Source organism: Paramormyrops kingsleyae, chromosome 18, assembly GCF_048594095.1.
Source record: "Paramormyrops kingsleyae isolate MSU_618 chromosome 18, PKINGS_0.4, whole genome shotgun sequence".
Classification (NCBI taxonomy): Eukaryota; Metazoa; Chordata; class Actinopteri; order Osteoglossiformes; family Mormyridae; genus Paramormyrops; species Paramormyrops kingsleyae.
Genome location: NC_132814.1, coordinates 19,288,772 through 19,301,829, shown reverse-complemented (window position 1 = coordinate 19,301,829; position 13,058 = coordinate 19,288,772). Strand labels below are relative to the sequence as shown.

General features: G+C 45.1%; 1 protein-coding gene across 2 annotated transcripts in view; it reads right to left on the bottom strand.

The window, feature by feature from the left end:
* The window catches only part of samd10b (sterile alpha motif domain containing 10b), a 42,204-nt gene extending 40,285 nt beyond the window's left edge, over positions 1 to 1,919 (bottom strand). Inside the window, exon 1 of one of the 2 annotated variants that reach the window (XM_023798787.2) lies at positions 1,731 to 1,919. In XM_023798787.2, coding sequence (XP_023654555.1) covers positions 1,731 to 1,743 — 13 coding nt within the window. In that variant the 5' untranslated portion in view covers positions 1,744 to 1,919. The remainder of the gene's footprint in view (positions 1 to 1,730) is intronic. The other variant, XM_023798786.2, reaches the window with a different exon arrangement.
* Between the last annotated feature and the right edge of the window lie 11,139 nt (positions 1,920 to 13,058).

Here is a 13,058-nt window from a genome sequence, read left to right as displayed (position 1 = left end):
GATTCAAAGTGCAGCGACGTCAGCGGGAACCGAGGCGGCCGATGCGTGCCGGACGGAGCCCCGTGGCCGCGCTGGCCGGCTCGCCGCAGCCCGCTGGGCTCGCTTACGCCCTGCCCGCCGCGTGAAAAAGGGACACTTAAACGCAGCTGAGCTCTCAGCGTCGCAGCTGGGCCGCGCTGTCACCCCACGCTGCCGTTGGGGAAGGAAAGAGAGCTTTTTAAAAGCAAATAAAAAGGTCAGGTTTCGGGGATGAAAAGCGGGTCCGCGCTTCACTGGCTTGCAAAAATGCAGCCTGTGTTTCACATTAGAAAATTGTTTTAAAGCGCCATTGATTTTGAACACACGGAGACAGAAAAACAACATGAGCTACCCAATCGCTCAAGGAAACATTTTTAACATTTTAGGATATCATATATGAATATATCATGAAAGGTATGACGGAAATAATTGATTAGCATTGCAGTTCATTTATTTATTGAAGGGTTTCGTTACCTGTAAATCGGAGTTGAAAATACCAATTTTTATGTTGCTTATTGTTCAACAAGCCTTTTACATAAACTTCTGTAAGGTCCCGTGCTTCGTATCTAAACCATAGGTACCACCACACCACCCACGGAGGTGATCATAAATATAAACCTCATATACTGTATGTGAAGACACGTAAATATGTCCCTGTGCTGTTTATAATATCTTTGTAACAGTATTATATTGTACCCTGCTTTCCATTCAGTTTGTCACATTGTACCTTTGTTCCAAGGTTGCACCCAACACTAGCAAACTGGACACGAATACGTGTCTATTTCGTAGCAAATATTGTAAGTGAATGATGTTAGCCTATTTAAAGCAAAGATGGGCGTTTTTTAAATTAAAATGCTACATAAGAAATGTTACAATGTTACGTTAGACTGACAGCCCCAGCGGGGCGGTTGCACGCGCCGCTTTCCATTTCAGCACCACTTACTCAGAAGACGCTGATCGGAAGCCGCAGTTCTATTTTGCTTTTCCCGGCATTACATCGCTTCTGTATTCCCGATACCTAGACATTTCCGTCCGTCTCTTAAGTCTCTGACACTTTCACCGAATTTACCAGCTTTAGGCATAAAGACTTTGTGGTCGTTCCGGCTCGGCAACGATCAAAGTCGGGCAAAACTAAAAAAATAAAAAAATTAAAACGTTGTCTGGCAAAATTATGACTAACCAACTTCTAGCCACGCACAGACTGTGCACTGTGGTGCTTAAATTCCTGGGTCACGATGAACGGTAAGAAATGCTGACAGTAAAGCGTCCCCAACATAAGCAATGATACCGCGCGGGTCCAACGCTGACAATATGAAAAATGTCCCAGCTGGATGTTATTTTAAAATCTGCATGACAGCAAAATTTAATAACTTTCTAGGGTTGCTATTAAACTACAACTGATCCAATATCCCGACTGATTCTGCCATATAATTACATATTCAAGCCTTTGTATGTTCCATTGTGACAAACCATAGGTTACAGAGCACAGTCTACCGAGGGCTGCATCATTATTGTGACTGCTGCTGTTGTAATGTAACTGTTGTAATATAACTAACACACGCGATCTGTTTTATAATTATTATTTTCTTATCGTTATTTATTTCTTCACTTGGCATTGCCATGCGGCGTCGCCTTAACGTCCATTTCCCACCAGCATTTCCTGAATTTTTTTTTTGTCCGATAAATAAGCGATTAAGGAAACATGCCCTTACCGTCCACAGCCATGGAGGGTGCGAGAGGGGATCCGTCAGCGGTCGCCTTCAGAAACGGCCCCCCATGCTTGCGAGGTGCAACCCGGCGGCGTTCAAAGCGACCCGACGCTCCACGAACTGGGCTGTGCGAAACTGACTTACTAGCGACTCCTCTCCGCCCGGATCGCTGTCATCTGGGGGAGAGGGGGATGAGGGGGAAGGGGGGCGAGCTGCCGGAAACGCGGCGCCTTCAATCCCCTCCCCTGTATACCTTGATCGCCCGAACCGCTGCCGGGCGGGCAGAGATACGGCGTCCTGCGGCGTGCTCACCGTGTAAATGTGTGGGGCAGAGGTGTCGTCATGTAATCTGTATTGACATTATGAAATTGTCTTACAAATAATAAAACACCTCCCAACTAATAATTAATTTTGTAATAATGTAATAGAAGTAATTGATTTGATTTAGAGACATCTTAATTGCCGATAATAACACATAAAATGCGTAATTATATGCCTCGAAATCAAATTAATCACATATTTTCCTGGATAATTTGACCCATTTAGGTAAGGCGGATGTTTCCTGAAGCAATTTGGGTTAAATATTTAGCTTAGAGATTTTATCCATATTTGACATTTGGCCAAATTGCAATATTAACTAATATTCAAAGTGAATGGACTTGCCTTATAAAATCCAGGGCTGGTCAATCCTATAGGTGACATAGGCGGCTGCCTAGGGCGCCAACGTCCGAGGGGGTGCCGACTTGCCAGCCAATTTGCCTCAAATGGGGGGCGTCAGTGAAGATGCTCACCTAGGGCACCACCTCAGCTTGGACCGGTGCTACTCTTATATTATTAATATCCATCCTGTTTCATAACCACTTACCCAGTATGGAGCTACAGTCAGTCTGGAGCTCGTCCCAGGAAACACATGGCAATGGGCAGGGGACTCCCTGGATGGGGCGCCAGTCCATTGCAGGGGTCACTGCTACACTGAGGGACTTTTCTGAGACACCGTATAACCTGTCTGTGCCTTTTTCCACATTTGGGGAGGAAATATGAGGACCCAGAAGGAATCGGCACATGGGGAGGACATGCAAAATCTGCACGCAGAAAGACTGTCGATTCAGCAACAAAAGAACAGTACGTGAAATATAATGACACTAAAGGTGGAAATACAGTGTTATACCACTGAGGTTTGCCACCTTAAGTGTTTCAGATTTAATTCTACGGAAGTGTGCGGAGAGATTTCATTACTGCTCATCATTATCCTGTGGATTTCCTTCACCATCCAATGATGTGCTTTACGTGAACTGGTCTGTGAATGAGAAGATAAACATCACTGGCCTTAGAGGAAAATCGATATAACGGTGAGCAGTGGTGGGATTTGAACCCACACCCCCAGGACAGCTGGAATCTAACTCCAGCACCTGAGACCACTCGACCACAGCTAGCGTCTCCCCATGGATGCCACCCTAGCTGCTGATCCTTTCATGCCCTCTCCTTCTCAGCATAGTCTCCCGTGAGCCAGCATTAGAGAAACAAGCAAAATAGATTTCTTGGTTCTGAATGGTCAGGAGGTAATTGCATTAATGTATTATATGATTCTAACATCTCTCAGCCTCCTGTGAAACTAGCAACTTTAGAATTAAAGGGTTCAAATGTTTCCTGGGTATTCAGGCCAACTGACTGGGCATAATAGGTCTCCTTTATTCAGTGTCTCAGAAAATTCAGGTATTATAGAAAAGCCCTTTCACTCACCCTGCCTGCTGAATGGGGTGTTGGGTCCACTTATCATCCAGTGCGTCAGTCATTTCGCTTTTGTTCAGTCTGTTTGGTCCAGAGTGTTTGGGAGACCAGGACCCAGACACGGGGCGTTACATCCCGGTGACTGCGTAGGGAGAGAAGGGGGTAACACGCAACACGACGGAGGGGAAAGGAAGGTGAACAAAACGCAGTGTGAAAGCGACATATACAGTATGGCCCGATTTATTGCCACCTATAGGACATTTACAGCATATTTACAATATTTTGTAATATTGTAGATATGCTGTAACTATCCCCCAGCCCAAGTGGATTGCAGGCGGCGTCAAAGAAAATAATAACAGTGCAAAAGAAGCTTTCTTCTCTAAAGTTTAAATTCTTCTATTCAGCTAACTGACTTCAGGAAAAGAAAAGGAAGGAAAACCAGACTGACTGTCTACCTGAAGATAAAACACAGAGGCAGTACCCGCCTCTAGTCTAGTGTGGTTACACATCTAACTTCTGGCAATGTGCCGGCGTGGATCTGACCACAGAAGGGCAAATTTTATCCTGACCCCAAACCCAGACAACAGGTATAAATATCTAAGGAACTTTCTTGAATAAAAGCTGCACCCATGCAGGTCAGTCTAAATACATGTGCGCACAGAGCACAGATAATCACAGAGCATAGATGAGCATAGATAATCACAGAGTACAGATGTGCATAGATATGCACAGAGCGGCAAGGCAAGGGGGTGCTGTAAGTTTTTTTTGTCTGTAGCTGGTTGATGTCATCCTGGGGGTGGGGCCAGAAGTAATTAACCAACCCAGGTCCTCGGTGCTCAGGACACAGGTGTGCCGAAGCTTACCAGGAGGGGATGATCGTAACAACGGGCGCACGCACATACTCCCTATTTACCGAACCAAAGTCTGTAACCGGGGTCACCTTCCTTTGTCTGACCAGACAAGAGCAAAGAAGACTTTGAGATACAGGGAAGATACAGGGAAGATACAGGCCTCGTGACATGGTGAACCAGCCTAAAACCGGAACACCTAGGATCCTAAGAAATCTCACAAGGATTTTTTGTGATTGATATTTTTTCTAGTATTGAGATTGTCTACTGATGTATGAAGAATAGTTGTTACGTGATAATCGGCTGCACCTATGTGCATTTACCTTCAGCTCGTGCGTTTGGTGTTTACAGAGGACGACACAAAGCCTTTAGGTTTGAAGCGCTCAGTGTCCGTGCTGGCGAACATCCCGCCATGAGGACGGTATGCACAGCTGGCTCTCTGGTACCCAAAATGCCAACTGGCCAGCGCTGCATAATCAGGGCTATTTTTGGACATTCGGAGAAAGCCGGTTATCAGCTGTGATGCTTGATCCGGGCTGGGGACCCGCACAAGGCAAAATGAGCAGAAAAGACAGCCATTAAGAACAGCACACAATCAAAGCCGGCTCTGAAGTCTTCAGAAAGGGAGTTGTTTCTTTGAGGTCAAGTACTGGAAAACAGCCCCGACAACTGCTTGTTCTTTGTACTTTAAACAGCACCTTTTTTTTTGTTCTAGCCCTGGGATGCATAACAGGGACGGCATGAAACATTCAGCTAATGGTTATGTCCACCGCAGTTACAGTCCAACGTGACAAAGATGTCCCCGGTTTCATAAACTAGCAGGAAAAAAACCTGAAGCTCTTTGATGTGCATTGAGACCAACAGGCAGGCTTGTTACTATCTATCTATCTGTCTGTCTGTCTGTCTGTCTAATCTGATCATCCTAGTTGTTTAGCTTTTATTTTTCATGAAGTTGTTCCTGTGGATTATCCCATGTTCTGAAATCAGCATGAACACATGCACAGTTGCGTGATTGTTTATTAACAATGAATCCTGCTCCTCTGCGATGTGTTGGCGCCCCAACAGAGTTGTTTTCTGCCTTGCATCTGTAATCTCTGGGATAGGCTCCGGACGCCCGCGACCCTGAATAGCATAGCGGTTATAGGAAATGGATGGATGAATGGATGGATGGATTGCTTTGCTGGTGGCAGAGTCGCTTATCTGAGGTGATCCATATGGCTGTGGCTATCCTGGTATCCTTCAAAGACTGGTCAACCCATCGGGTTTATGGCTGATTGGGAAGTTCTTCATTCTCCAGTAAGATAACGACCCAAAAGTGAACTTCCACATTGTGCAGGAAGTATCAAGTGAAGAAGAAAAGTGAAAGAGACACTGTAAGTAATAATCAGGCCTGTCCAGGCATCAACCGCACAGAACATGTACAGTCAAAGCAAAGCAACCAGCAAGCACCTTGCACATCTGGCAATTGCTGAGGAAGAGCTGGGAAACCCCATCAATCGATTTCCTGCCAAAACTTGTTAGCCAATTGTCACATGTCTGTGAAGATGTTTTCCAGATGAATGGCAACTATTCTGGGAAATCCGTGAGTTAGAGACAATTTCAGTATTCTTGAGTACTTCTTATGTTTTATATTTTGTTAACCTACAGAGGAAGTTAGACACAACATCAGAGACTGATAAAACGGCATGGAACTGGTGAACCGCTCTGGCATATTTGATTAAATTTTTAAACGTTTCTAAGTAACGTTCAGAAGACTACAATGGACCTCAATTTAAAGTTCCAAAAAACATCAATCCATTTATCCGTTCATTTTGCCATGAGCGCTTTTCCCAGTTCAGGGTGAGCAGCTATTACAGAAACGCACTGCAGGACGGAAGCTGACAAGACGCCCAGTCAGAAATCTCATAAGTGGGAGAGAGCAGGGGGAGGCAGGCTGCTTTAATTTCAGTTTTATCTGAGGCATTGATTAGCACTAATAGTCCTTAAGGAAAGAAGGTCACTCAATATCAGGGCCCTCGTTCAGTGGGCGTCTGATAAATGGAGAGGCGATTCAGGCATCGAGTTAACTTTCAGAAGCGCTGCTGACTTACAAGAGGAGTCAGCTATGTAGGGCACTGGGGTGTGGTGTATGGCTGAGTGGGCTAGGCCTATGTGTTTGAGAGCGGGAGGTTGTTGGTTTGAGACCCATCCTCTGCATAAGAGACACATCTTTGTTGGGTGTTTGAACAAGTCCCATAACCTCCCAAAAAGGTGCAGCTGTATAAGTTAACGACAGGTGAGTGCAGAGATCATTGCATGACTTTGCCTCGCCCCAGGGCGTCCATCTTGGCTTTGTTCTTCACGTCATGTGCACCAGAACACATTCTTCAGAGCCATTCTCGCTCTTACTCTGTTATTAACCTTTTCTGATTACTACCTGTTTGGAGGAGACCATTGTAAAAAACGTTTAAACGTGTTTTCAGCAGACTCCCTTGTAGTACTGTTACCGGAATCTCAGTTAGAGGCACGGAGGCTCTCTGCGAAATGCGCAGGCCTTTTGTAGCACCAAAGCCTTCATCTGCCTCCATTTCCAGCCGTCCTTCCCTGCGGCCTGCAGATTATTTCCCTTTTCACCTCCACAGCTTATTTTCGCTGTGGTCTACCATGCTGTCCAGGGTGTGTCACGTGACAAAGGGCGTAAATATCCTCGCCTTGTGTATCACCCTGACAAACTGAGAATTAGCGCTAATCGCGTCAACGGATGTTCTGCTCCTATCGCCATGGTGATGCTGCCGTTAAACACCCGGCCTGAGAGAGAGGTCCCACGGTCCATGCTGGTGATGGAGGCCGCTGATGGAGCACTGAACCTTGGGCGACGAAAACGCATCAGACTGGATTTATAAGGGTTAGGAGCCGTCGCTGCTATTGCTGCCTGTTTCTACACGTCTCCGCTTGCCGAGGCTCAGATTTTACAGCTCAGGTCGAAACTCGGTCCCGAGGCTCGTCAGCCGCTGATGGAGTCGATCCAAGGTGACTGATGAGCACTAGCGCGCCGAAATACTGCTGGGGGGCTCACGGCGCGTTTTATGTGCAAAGAGCCGTCTCGCGCTCCATCGCTAATGCGTCGTAGCAGGAGTAGGGGTTGCTGCGGACATCTGGACGTAACGCATCTTTCAAAAACGAGTCTATTAAACCAAACAATAAAAAGTAGCTAAATCAGGGCAAATTATGGCTGCAGAAGCTGCTTTTTTGTTTATTATCATTCCAGCAGCAGGGTGTCAGAATTAGTAATAATTAGTCCATAACAAATAACGTAGTTAAAGACATGACAAGTATCCCAGGTCACAGATTATCTCCTGTGCATTATAACTAATTAAAATTACATTATATTATGCGACATTTCCTCTTGTGGCCGTTATCCGTGTAATTTAATGCCATTACCATGACAACATCCCATGGAGCGACTGGCACAATCGATTTTGTCATCTGTTGAGTGGCAAACACATGAAAGAAAAGTATAAACATGAAGAAGCCTGCGAGCGACGACGGTGACGTGGGTTTGGATCTGAACGTTGGACGAGGCTTCCCCAGACGTCCCCGCCACCTTCCGGAACGTTCTCCGGGCGGGCCGCGTTCATGAAACCCATTCATTTGGCGAGAGGTGACAGAATCCATTTCAAAGATATATCCGTCTGCCGCCACCGCAGCCGCCCCTTGTGTTCGGCACGGGGGGGATCATGCTGAGAGAAGTCTGCGTTGGCATTCCGGTCACACGCTGGCTGAGGCGGCCTCTACGCAGGCAGCCTGGTTTAATTGTGCCTCACTCCCGGCCTGGAACAGGAACGCTGCTCGTCGGAAAACCGAGCGGAGGCGTGCTGCTCAACCGACGTCCAGCCCAGATCCTTCAGAGGCGATTCCCCTACAGCACTTCTTAGAAATACATCTTTTCGGATAATTTCGGTGTAAGATGAAGCTATGGGAGACAGACTAAGGGGCTCTCGAATTAATGTGTCTTCACATCGAAGCGGAAAGGACGCAGAGACGGGTCGAGAGCAGCGCCGAATCCCCGATAATGAACGTGCGCTCCGGGCGGGTCATGCAACGGCGAGCAGAATTAAATTAAGCGCCGTCTCTGTACATCAATTCCCCGGCTAATACTGAACCATCAGATTTCATTTCACACCTTTAAATTGCATTGGATGTAAACAGAGCAGTGAATTTTACAGCTTAATTTTTAAAAAACAAATTAAAGTTTAACTGGTTTTGTTCATCATTGCTTTGAGTATGGGACGCTGAAGTATCCTGATTTTGAATATGTTCAAATATTCTACCCTATTCTACATTGTCAGTCTGTGGTCATGGACGTCCATGGGGGAGGGGGGCAGGTTTAGCTTGATTTGAGTCCTGGACCTCCTGGTACTGGTTCTGGGCTCAATCTGACCCAGTACAGTAGGGGCTCCCAACTCGCAATCCACAGCAAGTATTTCAGTCAGCTGTGGAAGGATGTATGTTCAAACTTATTAAATCTGTCCCACTAACTGAGCACCCTTGGTTGTCCAAAAGTTGGGAGTAACAGTCAGAATCAGAATCAAAAATATAAGGAATTCCTCTTAGTGCAGGTGTCACCATAATGTCAATCAAATAAAAAGCATAGAAAAACATATACAGAACACAATATAAAATATATACAAAAGATATATAAAAACATAAACTATAAGCAAGAAAACTGCAAATAAAAGGAAGTGCAGAGGTGGATAGTTCAGGTCCGGAAAGCAAAAATCCAGACCAGGATTTTGTTTCAACCAACCAGCTGAGTACTCTGTGACTGTGACTTTGTATACTCAACTGGTTGGTTGAAACAAAATCTTGGTCTGGATTTTTACTTTCTGGAACTGAAATATCTACCTCTGGTAAAAAGTTAAAATACATCTGTGCATATGTGTACTGACTGCAATGGTGGACCTAGGAGAGGTTCCTACTCAAAGGGATCATGGCATGGTATGGGATCGACAGTAGTAGTGTGCATTACAATGCATGTACTAAAGTGTGTATGCAGGTACAGGATAAAAGGCTTAAACATGGATGGATGGATGGATTTGGAGAGGAAGTCCACTCAGTGTCAAGTGGGTGGTTATCTGGGAAGATAGAGAATGGGGGCGTGGCCATCTCAGCAGGGAAGGTCAGCTGACCAAGGTTCTTCATATCAGTCAAATGTTCCTAATAATTCTAGACCCAAGAATCCCCATACAAACCCCAGAACCTCCATTTTTATTTTTGTTTCCCTTCCTGACCGAAAAGGATCTTGTTCTTCAGTCCGGTTCTCCAGTGTAGCCTGTGACCCTGTTCTGGCACGTTCCTTGTTGACCCTGGGGAGGAAAATCACATACAGAATAAACACACAACCTGACATTATCTGGTTCTGCCCACCATTGCTATTGGGCCGGTCCTCACAGTCCGCCTCCTCATTTCCATGGTATGGAGCCAAGCTTTGCTTAGATATCACATCCCACAAACCAGCGACAACTTAAAACAGGGTGAACATTTCAGGCTCATTCTGGCTTCCACCATGTGTGGAAGAATCAGAAAAACCTGTTTAGGTTCTTATTTCAATTAATTGTTCTACAAAACCATAGTAGATGATTACACCAAAGAACCAAAATATTATAATCACCCCTATTGACTGTCTTATAAAACCAGTGCGTGTCAAGGTCTGTGATATATTAAATGGTAAGCTAACATTCGGTACTTGTAGTTGATGTGTTGCCTGCAGAAGAAATGGACAGGGATAAGGATCTGAGTGGCTTCGACAAGGGCCACATCGTTATGGCCAGATGACTGGGTCAGAGCATCTCAGAAAAAGAAAGGCTTGTGGGGAGGTCATGGTCAGGCGTGATGAGAACCTACTGAGAGGAGAAAACCATGAACTGCTGAAAGGGGGTTGGACAGCTTAGGCTTTTCAATGCAAGATGTGAATGAAGGCTGTCCTGTCTGGCACAAATCGCAGGTCAGCAGAGTGATCCCACCATTGGGCCCTTGAGCAAGGCCCTTAACCCCAGGTGCTCCAGTTTCATGAGGTGGCCTCCTGGGATGCTTTTCCAACTGTCATGAAGGAGGAACCACATGTATGCCCAGCAATCATTGGCTGCTTTTCCTTCAATCTCTGGTCAAACTCCTCCAAAACCATTTCTACTGGTCAGGTGGCCAGGTCATGTGGTGTAACTCTACCACAGTCCTTTTTTTGCTTTACATGGTCATCATTTTTTGGCTCAATGCTATATAGCAGGGTTCCCCAGTTCTGGAGGGATTTCCCTGCACAGACACACCTACTACCCTGGTAAGTAGCTGATTATGGTGTATTTGAGCAGGGAAATCTGCAGATTGCATCAGATTCTGGTCCTCTGGGGGGGGACCGGCTGTATATGATATGCAATCGAGAAAACAGGGTCAGCTGGTGCTTGGAACAAGTGATGTCAAAGGCCTGAGGGTGAAACTACACTTCGAGCCTGGGGTTTGAACCAACAACCTTCTGTTTACAAGCAGATCATTCTGAGCCACAGACCACCCCGTTTATATAGCGGGTACATTTCAATACACATTTTCTGTCTATTCCAAAGGAGATCACTTTTGACCGCTGAATAATTGAATGGTGTAATTTTTTTGATGAATTTCAAGCAGGAACACAGAATCTAGTGCCAGGAGTCGGGGTCTAGTTATAGTCCCTTGTCATATGACATGTTAAAAGTGAATGGGTCTCTCTGAACAAAAAAAGAGAATTAATAGAGGCACCTGATAGCAAAAACATCCATCTTGTCAAAATAACGCTGGGCAATCTCCAATCCAAAATGACGCCAGTTTGGGGATGGTTCAGTCAATTATCTATGGGTCATTTGTCTGAGAAAAAAAAAACATGACAGAAGTCGCAGATACAAAATGGGAAAAATACATTTCTTTCTTAAAATTCAATTTAGTGGAGACTCTCTTCCAACCAGGCAGATTCAAGTATTGTGCTGTTCGATTTTTCCCCCCTGAATTTAGCTTTATAAGTTATTATTTTCAGTTTTGTTCACAAAAGAAGTAGAATAGTCAGAATGAAGACACACAAAAGTATACAGTTTATGGGAGAGGAGGCAGTTTATGTGACTTTAGAATACCTGGAAATTACCTGCAACTGCGAGTATCACCGTACACTTGATGACCTAAGATGTCCAACTGCTACCCTGTGACTTTAAGTTTTTGGTTAGCAGGAGCAAATGTCCAAAGATTTATTCATTTAACAGATGCTTTTATTCATAATATCATCCAGCTGATAAAGCAGGATCAGTCAGTCCTTGCAGCAATCTGAACCAACAACCTTCTGATCACACAGGTCCCAACCTTCTGATCCTCCACCTGTTCAATAAATGAGAGGAGGGATGTCACCCTCCTCTCTGTATACAGATTTTTATCAGCAACCTAGCACAGAAAGTGTGTGATATGTGCTCTGGTAATGTTCATGGTGATGTGCAGGATGACTATAGCATTCTAAGGACCATGGTGATGTGCAGGATGACTGTAGCATTCTAAGGACCATGGTGATCTGCAGGATGACTATAGCATTCTAAGGACCATGGTGATGTGCAGGATGACTATAGCATTCTAAGGACCATGGTGATGTGCAGGATGACTATAGCATTCTAAGGACCATGGTGATGTGCAGGATGACTATAGCATTCTAGGGACAATGGTGATGTGCAGGATGACTATAGCATTCTAAGGACCATGGTGATGTGCAGGATGACTATAGCATTCTAAGGACCATGGTGATGTGCAGGATGACTGTAGCATTCTAAGGACCATGGTGATGTGCAGGATGACTGTAGCATTCTAAGGACCATGGTGATCTGCAGGATGACTATAGCATTCTAAGGACCATGGTGATGTGCATGCTAACTGAAGTATGCTAATGACCACCATTTTGGGTCCATTTCCTTCTACAAAAATATGCTCTTTCAATATGGCTTAGAATAACACAAGGGGACATTTCAGCTGTGTACATCCCAACTTCTATATCCAGTATGAGCTCAGAGCCTATCCTAGGAAGCATGAGGGATGCAAGCCTATCACAGGACAGACACTCGCACACTATGGGTAACCAAGAGATAGTCTAGTGAGAAAATCCTAAGCATAGAACTTCCGTGGTGCTGCCTACAGAGACACCAAAGTTACATGGAAACCAGTGCGATCCCAGGTTTATACGGCAGGCTGTTGCTAAGATAATTGTACAGAGCTCTAGTATGAATACATCTGCAGGGCCCATCATACTGCTGGATTCGTTTGATGTCTCCGAGTTGCAAAGAGCCACGTGATTAGTCTTCGTTTGACCCGCAGGGTTCAGCCAGGTGCGACCACCTGCAGTGAGGAAAATGGCCATCAGGGGGCAGGAGCGTAGAACAGGAAGACATTTCTCCTGCTTTTTTTGTCCCATTACAGAAGGTACCGGCAAGCATGAAAAGCGGGAGCAATTTTGACTTTGGCAGTACTACATAAAAATCGATCAGTAGGAAAAATATTCTCCTCTTTTTGCTTCTTCTGATTGTCAATATTAATATTTTTAAAAACAATGTCACGGATGGGGAACTAGGCCGATTTTAGTGAGAGGCGTTTAATTATTTGTTAAATTATTATGCAAAATTATGTATAAACTTGCTAACACTTCAAAGTCTTTCACCGAACATTGCTTGCCTTAAACCAGTTTCTGCATGTGCGTAGGCATGTCTCAGAACGCCAACAACTTAAA